This window comes from Syngnathoides biaculeatus, chromosome 8 (genome assembly GCF_019802595.1).
Source record: "Syngnathoides biaculeatus isolate LvHL_M chromosome 8, ASM1980259v1, whole genome shotgun sequence".
Classification (NCBI taxonomy): Eukaryota; Metazoa; Chordata; class Actinopteri; order Syngnathiformes; family Syngnathidae; genus Syngnathoides; species Syngnathoides biaculeatus.
In genome coordinates this window covers 12,759,443-12,777,837 of record NC_084647.1, presented here as the reverse complement: position 1 = coordinate 12,777,837, position 18,395 = coordinate 12,759,443, and the positions used below count along the sequence as shown (strand labels likewise).

Sequence of the window (18,395 nt, the reverse complement as noted above, 5' to 3'; positions counted from 1 at the left end):
GTGAGATTTGACCATCTGTTTGCACACTTCTCTTGAGAATCACTATTATGCTACGTGGCTCTTGCACTTTGTATTAATTAATGACTCTCCATACGCTGTATTTTTGTGTGTATGCCTTAAATGTATACGTACAGTGAAGAAAATAAGTCTTTGAACACCCTGCTATAATGCAAGTTCTCCCACTTAGAAATCGTGGAGGGGTGTGAAATTTTCATCATAGGTGCATGTCCACTGTGAGAGAGATCTAAAAAGAAAAATCCAGAAATCACAAGGTATGATTTTTTTTTTTTTAAACGATTTATTTGTGTGATACAGCTGCAAATAAGTATTTGAACAACTGAGGAAACCAATGTTAACATTTGGTACATGCAACCCCCTTTGTTTGCAATTACAGAGGTCAAACGTTTCAGTAGTCGTTCACCAGGTTTGCACACACTGCAGGAGGGATTTTGGCCAACTCCTCCACGCAGATTTTCTCTAGATCAGACAGGTTTCTGGGCTGTTGCAGCTCCCTCCAAAGATTTTCTATTGGGTTTAGGTCTGGAGACTGGCTAGGCCACGCCAGAACCTTGATATGCTTCTTCCGGAGCCACTCCTTGGTTTTCCTGGCTGTGTGCTTCGGGTCATTGTCATGTTGAAACACCCAGCCACGACCCATCTTCAATGCTCTGACTGAGGGAAAGAGGTTGTTCCCCAAAATCTCACAATACATGGCCGCGGTCATCCTCTTCTCAGTACAGTGCAGTCGTCCTGTCCCATGTGTAGAAAAACACCCCCAAAGCAGGATGCCACCACCCCGATGCTTCACAATAGGGATGGTGTTCTTTGGATGGAACTCGTCATTCATCTTCCTCTAAACACGGTTAGTGGAATTATGACCAAAAAGTTCAATTTTGGTTTCATCTGACCAAAAAAAAATTCTCCCATGACTCCTCTGTACCATCCAAATGGTCATTGGCAAACTTAAGACGGGCCTTGACAGGTGCTGGTTTAAGCAGGGGAACCTTCTGTGCCATGCATGATTTCAAACCATGACGTCTTCGTGGATTACCAACAGTCACCTTGGAAACGGTGGTCCCAGCTCTTTTTAGGTCATAGACCAAGTCCTGTCATGTAGTCCTGGGCAGGGTGTTGAAATACTTATTTTCTTCACTGTTTTGTAGGAGTACTAGATCACAGGTGTCAAACTCAAGGCCTTCAGTTTTGATTTTATGTAGCCCACAAAGGCAAATCGCACTTGTCGACTTCCATGATGCTTGGTAAAATCTGCACCAAAATGATATATCATAAAGGATGAGAAATTGGAAGCATTTTTGTTTGTTCAAAAATGAGCAACAGTTGGAAAAACCCATTATCCTTGGTTTCTGATTCCAAAACTTGTTCATCAATTTCATGCGTGAAGATATATGAATGGTTTTACAGTCATAACGGGCCTCTGAGGGAAACCGTAACTGCAATGTGGCCCGCGACAAAAACCCTTGACACCCAGAGATGTAAATAGTTATCTGTAGGGAGTTGTGATGAACAGAGGGATAATTCAGTTCTTTACTGCACTAAAGTCTCATGTTCATAATTCATTGTCGAATAAAAAAAAAAGCGATTAACATTGTTATTAGCAGCAGAGATCTTGTACTTCACTCAGAATGCGGTTGTGCGTGTGTTTTTATGCGTGCGTGCGTGTGTATTTAACCCCAATCGCAGAGAAACGGTCTTTTGACTAACGCTGATTGAAAGCAGATGTTGGCTAAAAGGCAAGCAAGAGAAGAACATGTTTGGGAAAATTCTCAGGGCCTCGCCTTCCCTTTCTGGGCCCTGGCCCGGGCAACCAATGGCGGCTCAGCAGCGGCGAGACTCGAGGGCGAAAGAAGCTTTCCTACTGGATGAGGACTCAGACGTGGGCGTTTGGAGCAGATGCCCTGGGAAAGTTTCCGTGTCCCAGTTGACTCGACAGAAGAAAAGCAAGAACGGTTCTCGTTCAACTGGAGCGTTACCAACATGTGTTCAAATCCCCCCCCCCCCTTCCATTCCCTCCCCTCCCGCTTTTTTCCTCTTCACGCGTGCTCTTAGGGATCCGTTTGAATGTCACAGATACTGCGCATGAACAATCCAACAATTTATGAATCACTTGCGTGGTGATAGGAAAAGAAAGTTGACTTCCTGAGGCATTTAAAGTGAATGAAAAGCTTCCAACACCTTTGCCATCCTTGCACTCTCATCTTGAATTGCACTTTTTCACCCCTTCACCTTCTCAATTTCTTCCTCCCTGGCGATCTCCCGTCTCCGCTGTCACGCTCCGGTTCGCGTGCGACCTCACCTGCAAACAAAGCCCCATTTTAGTCTTTCACCGCGCCAGCCTATTGTCTATTCACAGCAAAGATACGGCGCAAATCAATCATCTTTCTTAATGGAAACTCCGCATTAGCCTGCGAAGACACTCCATTTCCGCCGCGGAATGTCAGGTCGACTGGTACCGGAGCCCGAGCCGGCGTTGACCTCAAGGGCCAGCAGGCACTCTCATTTCAGGCGGGATAGCAAGGTGACGGCGCCCGGTCTAGGGGAGGCAGGCGGAGTCAATGGTGTATTAAGTCGGGATGCGACGACGGCAATAAAAATGCAAATTGACAGCCAAAGCGGGGATGGCCCTGATCTGCCCTTCGCAAGACGGGATAATACAGTCGCGAGCTCCTGCCTGAAATGTGGTTCGACACGCCACAGCCAAAATATCTTGATGACTGCAAAGAACACGGGAAAGAATTTTGAATGTGTTGCCAACGTTGAGGCCGTAGCAATAATTAATGTACAGTACATTTATGTGATCTACTTCCCAGTAATGTAATTCTATGTTGCTGTCAGACCACGAGAATGTCAGATTGCTTTGTTTTGTATATACAGCACCCATACATTAATTTTCAAGCTTGGGAATTTGAATTGGACCACGCGGATACCGAGTGGTTACCACGTCTGTATCACAGTTCTGAGGTTCGCTGCTTATATAAGTTGTCTCTGAGTACTCTTGCCTCTTCCAATTCATGCTGGTTTAGTAAAGACTTATATAAGGCCATAGATTTGAATGTGAATGTGGCCGCATGTACCCCAGTGACTGATTAGCACCCTGAAACTACAAATATAGAACGCGTGGAAAGCTGGATGGATGGATTTAAATGGTGTTCAGCGCAGTAACATGATGGTTCCCACGTCTGTGTCATTGTCAGGAAATCCAGATTCGACATTTCTTTATGTACCTTTTGCCCAAAGTCAGCTGAAATTGGTGCCAGCTCACCTGCAACACCACTCAAGATAACTGCTACAACTGGAAAAGGATCTGAAGAGTCTCAGAATCTGTACCCTTCTGTGGGTTCTGTACAGGTACTCCTGCTAAATCCTATCCTGCAAACACATTATTGAATGCTCTAAAGTCACTGATTGGCTTGCAAAGCACAGTAGAAGGCTTTGTGTGCGGACATGTGACTTTGTGGTGTCGTTCGATTGGTGTATTTGAGTTAAACGTCACTCTTGTAATCACGGTGGACTGGAGCAATGGCGCCCGACGCGGAAGGTGAAGACCAAAGACTAAAAATAGATCACACATACAATTATAGACAATGAAACTGGCAAAGAGCGCGTAGATTATTGTAATGGAGCAAAAGTAGTTTCTTCTTAACATAAATACTTGCTTAAAAGTTAAAAGTATGCTTCACTAAAACTACAAGTCATTTTTTAAATACCGTAATTTCCGACCTATAAGCCGCGACTTTTTCACACGCTTTCAACCCTGCGGCTTATGCATTTGTGAATTTTTTTCAAACGGCCGCAAGGGGGCACTTGAGCGGAAAAGATAAGAGTGAGATTGGTGGAATATATGTGCCGATGACTTGACTTTTACCGGTATGTTTTTTTTTTTTTTTTTTAAGTGGCCCTGTTAGCGCTGTGCTAGCCTTAGCACTGTGCTATCATGTTGCTGCTGTGTTACTGCTGTGTCTCAGTGATTTCTATCAGTATGCTTTTTTTTTAACTGGCCCTGTTAGGTATTTTCTTTTTTTTTTTTTTACCAGCCCTGTTCGTGCTACCTTGTTGTTGCTATGTTAAGGTAGCTGTATGCAGTCTTTGTAAATATCTCATGTTTCAATGTGGGCACTTGCAGCTTTTACACCGGTGTGGCTTATGTATGTACCAAATGGTATTCCTTTTACAAATGTAATGGGTGAGGCTTATAATCAGGTGCGCTCTGTAGGCTGGAATTTACGCTATAGCGGAGTAAATGTAGTGTTCCTACTCACCTCTGGCCTTGCAATTATCAGGTGAGCAGTCCAGGATATACCTCAACTCTTGCCCAAAGTCTGTGGGAATAGGCTTCAGCTCACCCGTGACCCTCATGAGGACAAGCAATGTGGAAAATGGATGGATGTCTGTCTTCATGTACCATTTTTGTGAGTGTAAAATAGCCAGAGCATGTCATGAAGATCTGTATTAAGTTTCTTCCCCTTTTTAGATGCAGGAGATAAACGAAATAAGGCAATTGGGACACGACTCCCCGGGTGAATGGCCTGCTGCTGTAAAACACATGACAAACTTAACGATCAACACAGAGGGGTCTGTTTATGCATAAGCGCACGTAGTGACCACCGTCAACGTCTCGTCCGATGCACAAGCCAGATCACGGTTTGCTCTTGTGAACGCCAATTGAACCGTAGAAATGCGGCTTGACAGGTGATCACTATCGTGCTTCAGCTGGGAAAGCCTTGCAGGCCCCATGTGACGCTCAACAGACACAAACAGAATTGAGACGTTATGGATTGGAGGGTATGTTTGAAGATAATTTATATCCTTAAGCAATGGCCAAACGTTGTGGTGAGCAATCTTAGACAAGGGGCAATTTCATTCATTTCATTCTTGCACTTAATTCATGTGAGCAATGTGGACTTGCGTAAAGATGACAGTGCTCCTTTTGTAACACTGTAATGGATTCCACCAGGAATGGACCTTTTAGTTTAGTGGTAAATACTCATCTTGGGCAAAACATTTGGATTTGGAAGTGAAAGCGCGACCATGCCGTTTCAACGAAGAAAAAAATCTTTCATGCTAAAGCGATTTGTCATGAATCACATTAAAATAAGGGCTAGGACTAGTTCAGCAGTTTCAAGCGAACCCTTCACGATGACCATCAATAAAAAAAATGGATGTCGCATCAAACTCCATTGTTACTAAGCGCAGTTCGTACCAACTTGACGTTTCTGGGGTTGGAGCAGTGCAGTAAACCGCAAGTCAAAGCTTTCACCTTCATCAACCCAAAACACTCGAAAAGCCATGAGAAGGGTCAAGTTGGAGAGGACACATTAAGCAAAGCACATGAAGGACATTAAGATGAGCTCGTGTCCCCGGGCCAATGTTTCTAAGTAAGGCATTCCTGGCCCCGTGGGACACATTGATCATATTTCTCTGCTGCTCTACGTAATGGAACGTCTTCCACGGGCCTTTGTGCGTCACGCTGATTCTCGTTCTTTCATAGGGATCTCCGTGCGCGACTGTCGGGATATATTTAGTTTTTGAACATCTGTAAGATCTTAAGTCCAGAAGCTGTTTAAGAGCGACAGTAAGAGAACACAGTAAGAATACTTATATGGATTTCAGACTTCTCAATTTACTGTACTTCTAAATTCCCTATTAAGCATTAATAGTGTATGTCATCCCTTCTGCATTGACATGAATGTAGGACCCAGACAAGATCGGACTGTGTAGGATTTAGTTCTGGTCCAGCACCTTATTGCCAAGCTTTTTTTTGGAGGCGGACCTTGAAGTAGTGCACGTACATCCACTCCGTTTTATACTGTACCATAGGGGTGAGATTGGGCAAATTCTAGACTAGTTTCGTACATCCGTCCAGCTGTTCATTACCTTTTTGGAGCAGACGGTTAAAAAAAAAAAAAAATCAAGTTTTGCGCCTTCTTGTGTGTTTAGTGTAAGCTTGTCCTGTAAAGATTTATGTCATCACTGGTCTAAAGTACCTTGAAGTTGCACCATCCATACAGTCACATCGCATAAAGAAATTAAGGTAGAACTGTAATACATCTCATAATGTCAACATCAGAGTGAAATGAAACCTATTCCATCTGACTTTAGGCAGATGGCAAGACCTTCTCCCTGGGCTGTTCGCCAACCGACCAAAGGCAAACAACTACATACAAAACTACAGACAAGGGACAGTCTTGATTGAACCTAAGATGCAGATTGTTGAGAGTTGCTGATGGTGTAGTGCAATGGTGCTCAATGCGTCGATCGCAAGGCAGTCTTGGTCGATTGCGAGACGTCAGCCAATATTCCCTCTAAACTACGCAGTCTCTTTGCAGATATTCTGCGTTGCGTGCAAACAAATAATAATAATCCAATGTAAATTGAAAGTATACCATATAGCTATTCCGTTTGTGGCATTTTGTAATGTGATTCAATGAGTGAGGGATGACTGTTTGTTATATCCAATGGCAGAATTCACATACGTACTGTAAAAAAATGAAAAGAAGGAGCCACTGGTTTCTTTTAGGCAGCACACGGAACTTTCTCTAACAACGACAGTATCTTTTTCCTAGTTTACCTTACACCCACCCCCCATCCCCGCTCTTAAAGATGTACACTCATAAATACAAATATTAGAGTACTTACGCAGCCCATCAATCTATTTTATAATGACAGCGTCCACCACCGCTGCTTTAGTTCGCAACACAGTCTGGGCAAAGTGGAGCAAAGACGAGCTAGACATGCTGCTTATGTTTACTTTCGATATTAATGGAGAAAGTTAAAAAAAGATATGCTGTTGTTTTAAGATGCAGTGACTGTCACGAGTATGTGAATAATCGAAGAAAAAGTGGTTAAACTGGACGAGATTTTCTCTTTTCCGAGTGGGAAAGGTCTGGTCTGAAGCCAAAGTAGAAAGTGCAGGATGAGATGGTGTGTCATTTTAAAATTCCACCTTGGCAAGGCCTAGTCCAGGATGAAAGCACAGACAATTATGTGTTTCTTTCGGCTTGTCCCTTTCAGACAATAACAAGCACAAAAAGCTAATTTAAATATAGGAGATAACATAACATTAACCTTGAAATGGTTTGGGAGCATCATCATCACCCCCCTCCCCGTCGTCATCGGTAGCTGCGAGAGGCTGGCTACTTGAACAGTATATCTTGGGGTAAAAAAGTCTGGGCGCCCCTGGTGTAGTGGTACACACGCCTAACTTCGGTGCAGACAGCGTGGGATTGATACCTGCTCTGTGTTGGTGTCATTATGTGTCCTGCGACTGACCGGCGACCACTTCCTGGTGTAGTCTGCCTTTCCCCCAAAGTTAGCTTGTATAGGCTCCAGCACTCCTGTGACACTTGTGAGGATAAGTGGCTTGGAAAATATTGTGGGAATTAGCCACAATACTCATGCAACATGCAAGTACAAGAGCTGAGATTTGAACCCTGAACCTGACAAACCACTTAATACGGATCGACTCCATGGTGCTATTGATTCATATGTACTTTAATATGAAGAATGTGCACTGTTGCCAAATCATCTCATTTCAATGTCATTTTGCCTTATTGGTGGCGCATGCATTGCAATGGTGTCGCGTGCATGTCTGGAACACAATGTTACCGAGTCTTAAAATTGGAAATTGTTTTGAACCCTGCTGTGATGAAAAAAATATATATATGACTAATACACTCGCAGGTTTCTACGTGGCAATCATCATTTATGAATCTGTGTCCTTTCCACTTGTCTTCGCACTCCCACGCAGCCAAGATGTCCAACAATACATATTACATGTACGAAATGTAAGCACTTTATGCACACCGCACGTGGTTGAATTGCTTTTCGTGCCTCGCACAGCAATGTTAACACTGTGGGAGCGCGCAGCCAGCATTTCACACATATTTAAGCTCGATTTCTGATAAATTTCAATGCTGTACGATGGCGGCAACACTTTGTCACCATGATACGGAAATCTTTTTGGAAACTGCCAAGTGTGAAATTTCTCTCGTTTCTGCACAGAGTTCCTCTTGGCGCGGTGATGTGAAAACAGTTTTGAAATCACCTCAGATCGAGCCACTTAAAGCGGAGAGTGGAGGTAAATAGCCTGAAAAGCGGCACGGCGGCGTCGGGTGTGAGTGCGATCGCGAATGGTTGGGGGATTTTCCTGTGACCCGCTGAGTGTCTGGCGTGGATCATGCAACAGGAGAAGAAATACCTGGGTAATTACAGCCAACACTACTTCTCTTCTACTTTCAAATGTGACCGCAATAATGAGGGGGAAAAAGTCAAAACACGGCAAGACTTGCGATTTGTTTCGCAAATTTTCTCGAAGGGAATAATGACTTATTTCATCTAGTGATGTATTTTTTAAATGAACATTTTAACATTCTTCATTTTCATACATGTACCCTGCCTCCTGCCCGTTGACAGCTAGGATAGGCTCCAGCACTCCCCGCGACCCTCGTGAAGATAAGCGGTTAAGAAAATACAGTAAAAAAAAAAAAAAATAAGTATTTGAACACCCTGTTATATTGCAAGTTCTCCCACTTCGAAATCATGGAGGGGTCTGAAATTTTCAGTGTAGGTGCATGTCCACTGTGAAAGAGATCTAAAAAGAAAAATCCAGAAATCACAATGTATGATTTTTTTTTTAATGATTTATTTGTGTGATACAGCTGCAAATAAGTATTTGAACAGCTGAGAAAACCAATGTTCATCTTTGTTACAGTAGCCTTTGTTTGCAGAGGTCAAACGTTTCCTGTAGTTGTTCACCAGGTTTGCACACACTGCGGGAGGGATTTTGGCCCACTCCTCCACACAGATCTTCCTCTCTAGATCAGACAAGTTTCCGGGCTGCTGTTGAAAAACACGGGGAGTTTCAGCTCCCTCCAAAGATTCTCTATCGGGTTTAGGTCTGGAGACTCCATGATTTCTAAGTGGGAGAACTTGCAATATAGCAGGGTGTTCAAATACTTGTTTTCTTCACTGTAGATGGAAGGACAGATGGATGGGAGTTTAAAAAAAAAAAGAAAACTTTTAATAACAGATACATTAAAATAAATGTGTGACTATAAAATTACATTATGAGTGAGATGGATTTCAGTGAAGGATTATCACTTGTGTTAAGGAGGTGAATCTCTTGAAAAATCAAAATGGAGCTCTCAAGAGTACGCTCAATTCTCATTTTGGATGAACTCGTATGGATGTGCAGTGATCCCTGGATCCCTTACAAACCGGGTCAGAATGCGAATAGCGACGATGAATGGACAACTGACGGCCACCCCAAGTCCACAAATAGGTGTGTATATATTTTTTATGACATCACTTTACTGTTTTAAACACTAAAGATTATTGAATAATAGAGGATAAATGACAATAAAATGCCCAAGTATGTAGGGGTACACTGTATCGTCATGTGCTGCCAGCTCCCTTATGTCAAGTCATCCGGCCAGTCAAACATACACAATCAAACAATAAATTGTTCACATATATTTTATAACGTTTTTGAAGTACAATAAGTACATTTTAGAAATAGAGGCTACAGTTTATAAAACCTTTCCAGCAGAAATCATTGATGGGCCAGCATCAGCCTTTTTTTTTCTCTTGCAGACAGATCTATTTTATATTTAACGAAAAAAGGAAAAAAAAAACCATGAAATAAAAACAAATAAAAATCGCTACATTGTTGAATCTTGTGCTACCTTTAATATCCCACGAAAGCACCAGATGTCTGCAAATCTTTTCATATAAAATATAAATTATTGAAAAAATATTCAAATGTTTGTGAATACAATAAAAAAAAGATCTCATAACAAAAATACTATAAAACATACAAAAAAAAAAACAAAACAAAAAAGTTTTCCTTCTGATTCCTTTTTTTTTTTTTTTTTGCAGGGGTGTATGGGGGGGATATGCATATGCCACAAAACTAAGGGTTGAATATTCGCTAATTGTTATTAAAGCTTCTCTTAAGACATACAGTAGATCTGTGAGACCAACAATCGTCGTCAAACGAGAACATTTCGAGATTTACTCCCCGGCATCGGAAACGTAAACCAAACTGCACTCCGAAAACGATGAAAGCATTTGTCAACGCCAACATTGTTGACCAACCTTACTTAACATTGGGAGCTGATATGAAAACAGTATTTCAAACATGAAGTGGGGGGGCGGAGTCAGTGTAGCTGATGATAACCCAACAGTTGCAGATCGAATCGTGTCATTTGTTTTATGATTCAGTGCGATAGATGATGGCTGGACAAATATCTTCTGAAACACTTAGTGGGAGATCCCTATAAGCTAAATACATTATTTCTTTGTGCTAAAGGCCGGGTGTGAGAAAAATCGCAAACCCAGCCTCCCATCTTTTGGGTCCGTGCGCAAAGCACGGCGCCCAAAAGACCTCACAAGGCTTTTTGGTTATTATTACGGCTTTGTCGTTTGCTTGTTTGCGTAATCCGGATCTCAGCGACGCTTTATGAAACACAATCTGTACAAATAGACATCTCTGAAACTATTTTTCATCAATACGGGTAACATTCAGCCACTGTAAACAATAACATTGTATTTATAAGACGATGCTCAACTTTGGCATTTCCCATAAAGCCAGTGTAAAGCCCGTTTGCCAACCTCATCTGGAACCAGTGAATCTTTATGCACGAACGTACACGGATGGAATCGTATGTTCCCTCGACAACTTCAAATCGTCTCTATTCTCATTTTCAGAGTCTCCGCGGATTTCCTGAGCAAGTTCTCGTGAGAATTTAATCAAGATTTCCTACAAAAAGTAACGAATGAAATTTCTATATTTAATGGGTAACTAACAAAAGATTCAAATTTAGTGTAAAATTAAAGCCAAATTTGGTAACATACATCAGGAATGCCAAGATAACTTTTGAGATGGACACAACACTGAATAAATGATCGTTAAGAGGTGAAAAAACTTTTGTTATTATTAGCAATCATAATTCCACACGGTAAAGCATTAATTGGTTCCTAACCAGACCAATACAAAGAAAAATAACTGATCATTCATTTTCATCCTCACCAAAATTTAGACTGAATCCCATCCCTGATTGACAAATAAATTAATGAATAAAAATGTATTACAATAAATGTGAATGAAAGAGCACTTTACCAAGAAATTTGGTGGTTGCTTGGCTGCAATAAATATAATTTTAACCATTTTATGGTAGCCCAATAAGTCTAAGTTCGTTAAATCCTGGATAATGATAATAATATACACATTTTATTGGTGGAGTGTGATTAACTTTCCGTATAATTCCCGACTAAATTCTCACGAGAGCACATTGATTTCCCGTCGCCTTCTCTCCATCGAACACGTGCAGCTTCCTTTCTCCCCGTTTCCAATTTCCCGCACGAAACGCTCGCGCCTTCAGACATTCGGAGCGTTCTAACCTCAAACTCCACTTGTGACTTTTAAGACAAATCAAACACTGCTTGAAAACCCGACAGTGAACCGACAAAACTTTTTTTTACACGCTTTAAAACAACCATAGAATTCCCCGCAATGATTGTCTACCGTTTGCTAATACTGCTGGTTTATGCAAAAACAGAACACACAAAAAAAAAAAAAAAAAAATTCAGTCAACGTGTCTCAGACAAGAAAGCAAGTACGTAAAAGGAGGAGTTTCAGAAGCAACGGCTACTTTCAGTTGTCTCGCAGACACTCTTGCTATGAGTGAGCTGGCGCCATCCAATCCCAACAGCACGCTCCTCCTTAAGGCTTGTACAGTTCTACTCGTTCAGTTGCACCGTTACACCTTCATTTTCGACATATACAGGATGCCTGCTGCTGGGGTTGCACGGGCTGCTGTCAACATCGCTAAAAATAATACTTAACGCTTTTTTTGGTCCAAGCTTAAAAACAAAACAAAAAAAAAAAAACAATTGTTTATCTTGGTCCTTGTCTTGTCTTGTCTTTTGTTCCACCAGCACGGCGGAACCTACATCTGCAAAAGGTCGAGCAGAATATACATCACGCCTCCAACGGGCTTTTGGCTTTGCGTCCTCTTTTAAGACCCCAGCCGAGGGCGCAAAGGCGACAAGACCAATTAGTCATGAAAAACATTTATGCCCCTTCCCCGTCCCCACAAATAAAGGTTCGTTAAGACCACCTAATGAATGCCAGTCTGTGTGGCTTCATTGTCTTTTTTTTTTGTTTCTGTGGATTTTCACTCGTCCGTGTCAGGCTTTACGTCCAACATGGCGTGCAGCTCCTCGGGAGTGTAGCCCAGCAAGCTTTTTAAGTCACAAACGAAGCGGTACACGTAGCGCTTCCCCGACGTCTTGTGGATGATGTTCTTATCATAGTAGTAGCGAAGGCCGCGGCTCAGCTTCTCGTAGTTCATCTTGGGCTTGTTTTTCCTCTTTCCCCATCTGCGAGCGACCTAAAGGGCCACGGGGATAAGTTAAGGCTTTAAAATGTAGATGATGACATCGTCACAACGTATGTTTTGTACTGTCGTCAGGGTAACATAATCGGCGGATACAATCTGGAATGATGTCACGATATTAGCATTAACGCTCCAACATGAAGGCCAACTGAACCAACTGTGAACGAGGCAGTGAAGTAAAAATTGAGGTAAAAATGGTCTGTAGTCCAAAGTTGGGTATGATTAGTTGTTTAATTGTGCAGGATTGATTGTTGCTTGATCGGTGATGTAACTAAAATACAATGTAGGACATTACAGGGGTCCTCGTAAAAATGTCATGAGGGCGGAGAAGTCAGTTTTTCTATTTATCGTGGAAAAGTGTTATTCATCCTATTTACTGTAATTGTGAGTTTACAAGAACGTGAGCGCACACTAGTGACAGATTAGCATGAAAACCTATGTGAAGGGTCCATGGAATATGAATGATTCCGCATGCTGTATATGTCTTCTATTTTTCACACAATGGTCTCAATGAAACGTGTTATATCCTCTCCGTCACTCACATTTGAAAAAATGTACTGGTGTGCCTTAATCAAGCGACCAGGTGGATGATAGTCTGTCTTTTTTTGGGGGGCACGCCGTCACATGATCAACCAAAACTGCCTCGCAATCGACGCATTGAGCACCCCTGGTGTAACTGAATTTCCATTGACACGGATCATGAAGTTGATGACTTTCGACGTAAATGCACTCGCAGTACGTGAAGCAGCTCTGAACATGCGCTTTCGGCCTAACTTCCGTACATGCTCAGTACGGTTTACTTGCATTTCCTGTTTCCGGGTGAAGACTGATTGTTTAGGAGCAGGCTTGTTTAATTAACAACGTTTATGAAATAAACACAAACTAATGTCCAGACTACACAAAATATGCGACTTTCAATATAATTTGTTATACTCGTAACAAATTTTACGCACATGATTTTTCATGCTCGACTGTGCAGATTTGCGAGCGCGATTGCGCCCGTCAAATGTGAGTGACTGTACTCTGTATACTAAAAAATGAGAAGAAAGCTTGATTTTGACGTCCAAACACATTCAGTGAAATCCCCATCGCTGTGTTCAAAAGTCTGAACAGTCACATGACTAATGACATAACTAAGAAAAACCACTAAAGTAGGTCAAGCAAGATTGTCGAAGCAATGACTGATCATTACATTTACAGACAAATGTACCGTCACAATGACTTTAAATAACTTCACTTTTTTAAGATCGATTAACTGGCACGTTTCAGAATGAAGTAATTTTGACACGTCTTGCAGGAGGGGCACGAATCAGCCGTATAGATCTTTTACAATTACAATCATGAAAACAAACATGAATTGTTTCAAAGTAAAAGCAGCGTTTGTCCATGTGCTTAACTACTTAGGACCTCCCAGCGCGTGTGCCGATGACCGGTGGGGGTCGCGACCTCTCACCTCATCAGGGTCGGAGAGCTTGAACTCCCAGCCGTCGCCTGTCCAGCTGATGAAGGACTGGCACGACTTATCGGTCAGCAGCTCCAGGAGAAACTGCCACAGCTGGATGGGCCCCGTGCCTGTAGAGCACAAAGACATAACATAAACGCGTTCCATTTTTGCAACAGTGGCTAGAACAATGTAGTGTTGCTGGGGAGCAATTTTATCAGTCTTAGTCACTGAAATCCTTGTATTTGTACTTCTACAACAATTACGGCAAGTGCTGGCTGCCTCCTACATTGTGACAAAAGAGTCTCCGCTAGGATGAAGGGCAAAGTTTATAAAACAGTGGCGAGGCGGGCCATGATGGTGGCACTGAAGAAACAACAGGAATCAGAACTGGAGGTGGCATAAATGAAGATGTTGCGGTTCTCGCTCGGAGTGAGCAGGTTGGATAGGATTAGAAATGAGCTCATTAGAGGGAGGGCCAAAGTTGGATGTTTCGGAGACCAGGTTGGAGAGAGCAGACTTCGATGGTTTGGACATGTCCAGAGGCGAGAGAGTCAGTATATTGGTAGAAGCGTGCTGAGGATGGAGCTGCCCGGCAAAAGAGCGAGAAGAAGACCAAAGAAAAGGTTGATGGATGTGGTGAGGGAGGACATGAGGGCAGTGGGTGTTAGGGAGAGAGGAAGATGCACGAGATAGGCTTGGATTGAAAAAGATGGCACGCTCACGGGACAAGCCAAAAGAAAAAGAAGACGACGACGACAACTGGCTGCCTCCTACACGGGACAGCAATCCCATGTATTCTTTATAGATTTGGGCTTTGGGGTCAGTGACAAGACCAAAGTCTTAAGAAAGCCTGGATACATTTGACATCAAAAATCACTGCTTTTCATGCCAGACTGGTAAAATATGCATATAAGTCGGGAGAGCGTTAAAGTAAACCTGAAGCCGCCCGAACCCAAAGTAAGGAAAGCAATGTCCTCCCTAACATGAAGTTTTAAAGTTTCTTTAGAGAGTTCCACGCATATGAAATCAATGATTTTAAATGAACTGACTGTAAAACAATACAAAACTAAGGATGAAATTTGTTTAACACAGTACTGTAATAACCAATTTTGGGTTGACTGCTTGCAATGGAAAAAAAAAAAAAAGACAGAAAGCAGAACAAGGACAGTTCTAAAAAAAAAAAAAAAAAAGGCTGGTTTCGTGTCTGTGCTAGATTGACTGCAGCACGCTTTGATGTTGTGGCTTTTCAACATATACGCTAACCCACCTGCTGCTGAGCCGTGCGAGTTGAAATTACACCTGCTTATGCAGCAAACCGCCTCAGCAAAAAGCCCCCCCACCCCAGAAAAAAAAAAAAAAGAAGCGAAAGTCGCATCTTTGTATAAAGTAAGCAAAAGCGTTCGGGGAAACAAAGCCTGCGGGTTGCACACTTGACATGACATTTGTGAGCATGCGGCATGCGTCGGAGCGCGCTAAGAACGCATATGGTGGCAACACTGACTTTCTTTCACAGCTTTGACTCACATTCCAGCGTCTGCCGCTGACACAGTGGGGACATTGACCAGCGAAGGACGCTCTCGCGCTTAAAATGCAGACTGCATTTTTATGAAAAGAAAAATGTTTCCAAAAATATCATACAATGGCCTTGTACTGAATAAGTGTACAGTAGGGCCTCACATTAGCGGCGCTCTTTCATTACGGGACCCACCCAGACGGAAAATTTGAACCATGCAATAATAACTGGCCAACAGGCTTAGCGGGCTGCAAAATGGCCAATGGGGCGATTATGATCATGTGAAGGACGATCAATTAAAAAAAGTGTAATATTTTGTACCTAAAAAAATCCAAAGAACAAAAAACTTTCCTCATAACTTGCGATTAAAGTATTCCTCCATTTTCCCGATCAACCGATGCTGCTATTTCTTCATCAAATGAGATTAAATCTGAGAAATCAGCACTGGGCATAATGGTGTCCCATGTAATCGAGGGTTTGGAACGGCACATAACACGTCACATACGCCCACGTTAGGTCATGTGACTCGCAAAAAAGGCGGTGAACCTGAAAATTCATAATTGTTGATAAAAAATCTTCTCAAAACACTATTAAACGAGGGAGGATTTAACATCACGTTGTCAAGGTAAAGTACATATTACATGACCTATTGGATACATTGTTACTGCAAACCACTGGATTTCCCCTTTAAAGGCAGTCATCAATATTACTGTGTTCAAGTATTGAATTTCACAATTAATGGAAAATGATCGTAGTGCCTGCGCTATTTATAACATTGCAGTTCAACGATTAATTGAAATCAAAGCAAGCTGTCGACTTCTTGCTATGCTGCACCCCCCCCCCCCCATTGAAAGCACCACTGGGACCCATAACCACAAAGCAAATATTTTAAACTACACTGATAGCCCTTTATATACCTTTCAGGAGCATGAAAGGTAGCTCTGTAGCTCTGTAAAATGCATCTACATTAGTGAGCATTAGGATATCAGAATACATAATGTTGAAGGTGACGCAGATTTTCATGCAGATGGTTATTAAAATGTTGGTTAGTCAGAGGAAACCGAGGAGATGTTGACTAAGTCACTTTATCATCGCCTTCGTCGTCACCATCACTGTGATAAGAATTCGACTTTAACGACAAGCCTGTCCAAGCTTGTTGCTTTTTTTTTTTTTTTAAAGTCACACAAAAAATGAGTTATAATGCAAGTGCTGTTTCAAAATAAAGCCTAACAGCGCTTACTTTTGACATGTGACATTTCAACAGATACAATGTGGTTATTGCTGTAGTATTGGAGCTGCATCTTCATTCCAATCATGCTCAAGTTCACTAAACACTCAACGTGTAACATTCGCCAGCCTTTTACACTTTTAGCAGTCATCCATCCATCCGTCACCTATTACGAGATCATCAAACTGCTTGTTGTAGCATTTGTTAACGTCAGTTTTCTTGGTTTGGATACATGTGGCTGAGCGTTGGTAAAAAAAAAAAAAAGAAAAAAAAACATGGCAGGTTTAATCTACATTTGCATGAGAGGAAGGTTGAAAATTTACATTCTCTCCGAAAATGCCACATGAGATGAAGCGATAATTTGACTCCGGCTGAATGTGTGTGCAAGGGCGGGCCAGATTTCAGTTTCTGCAGCGTTGCTAAGACAATCTGGAAAATGTAGGTTGAGATGCGGCCGGCAGATTACAAAGAGGCAGATTAGAAGTGAACAAAGAGACAACCAAAAGCAAGACACAAAAGAGAAACGAGTGCACAAGGACCGTGCACTTTGTGCATTGTAATGTGCATGAATTGGATTACAGTACTTGTATTTCTTGGTTGAAAAGGGAGAGATGAAGTGCATGTGAAGCTTTGCAGAACATCAAGTAGTATGTGACAAAAAAATATGGGTAGGCTTGGACAAAGCTTTCTTTGACCAGAATAAATTGGGCCCTGTGCAAACAAAATGTACCGTTGTTATAAGAAGCATTTCAGTCATTCAAAATTACTCTGGTTTTCCTAAATTCCAAGAGTTCTGAAATTAGGCCAAATGTTTTCTTTCTTTCCTATGAATGGTGGTGTTTTCAGTGAAGCAGGCGGGTAAACTTTGTGGAGGCAACAGGACTCTCCTTTTTGAGAGTGTTGGAAGAATTTCCCTCGTCAAATTCCCAATTCCTGCTCACCTGTGTATCCTGCCAGCGCCGCAGCCGGAATGACGGGTTTGTCTTTGCTGAGGTCTGACCGTTCCCTAACGTAGTCTTTGAAGGTGCCCTTGGGCTTGTGGCCGTGCAAGGCCGCCGGGTAATCCTCCGAATCGAAGCTGTCGTACGAAGGTACTCGCTGTAGGCTGCTGAAGGACGACTGGCTGCTCCAGGACTGCGTCAGACGGTCGCAGCTTTCGAAGCTCTCGATACTCTCAAAAGAGTCCTGGCCACCCAGCTTACCTAAAAATAAAATGGCAAGTTTAAAAGCAGGTGACATTAGATACTAAAGAAAAACATATTTCCTTTAAGCCCTTTGCTCAGCACATTGATCGACCAAGACTGGGTGACTAACCATATTTTTCTGACCATAAGATCACTGCACATGTGCAAATGACGACACAGTACCGGAAAGCACGCTAGTCAGCGAGTTCCCCCACTATTTTAAGCCCTCGCTTTTTTCTTAAAGTAAAGAAATCTTATCAAACATGAGTATGGATGCTTGAGCAAAGAAGAAGACAAAAACGTATCACTTTCCTACGGACTGGCAGGCAGACTTTCTTTATTCCACCGTGTCATTTTCGAAGTGCGTTTGCCTCATCTGCCAGTGTAGTGAAATGTGGAGTGGCATTTTCGAACCGTTTCATGGCAAATATGACACTGACATTCAGCCAAAAAGCGAGCTGAGAATGAGAAAACTGAGCAAACTAAAATCCCAATTGGCCGCACAGCAGTCACCTTTCACTCAACACCAAAAGCCGCCACTTGTTTGTCACATAATTGTTAGTAACAAGAATTCCTACCAAAACGGAGCGAAGGTAAAAGAGGCAGACTC

At 42.3% G+C, this 18,395-nt stretch overlaps 2 protein-coding genes across 7 annotated transcripts in view; one reads left to right on the top strand and one right to left on the bottom strand.

Moving 5' to 3' along the window:
• Positions 1-9,345, top strand: part of LOC133504604 (uncharacterized) — a 76,505-nt gene extending 67,160 nt beyond the window's left edge. For 2 of the 5 annotated variants that reach the window (XM_061827023.1, XM_061827021.1), the window contains 3 exons: positions 3,213-3,366; positions 8,020-8,095; positions 9,128-9,345. In XM_061827023.1, coding sequence (XP_061683007.1) covers positions 3,213-3,366; positions 8,020-8,095; positions 9,128-9,345 — 448 coding nt within the window. Of the gene's footprint in view, positions 1-3,212; positions 3,367-4,298; positions 5,401-8,019; positions 8,096-9,127 lie in introns of those variants that run through there. The other 3 variants (XR_009796035.1, XM_061827022.1, XM_061827024.1) reach the window with 3 other exon arrangements.
• A 129-nt stretch (positions 9,346-9,474) lies between these two features.
• ets1 (v-ets avian erythroblastosis virus E26 oncogene homolog 1) overlaps positions 9,475-18,395 on the bottom strand; it is a 52,876-nt gene continuing 43,955 nt past the window's right edge. For both annotated transcript variants that reach the window (XM_061827019.1, XM_061827020.1), the window contains 3 exons: positions 17,543-17,803; positions 13,870-13,988; positions 9,475-12,410 (listed from right to left, as the gene is read on the bottom strand). In XM_061827019.1, coding sequence (XP_061683003.1) covers positions 12,195-12,410; positions 13,870-13,988; positions 17,543-17,803 — 596 coding nt within the window. In that variant the 3' untranslated portion in view covers positions 9,475-12,194. The remainder of the gene's footprint in view (positions 12,411-13,869; positions 13,989-17,542; positions 17,804-18,395) is intronic.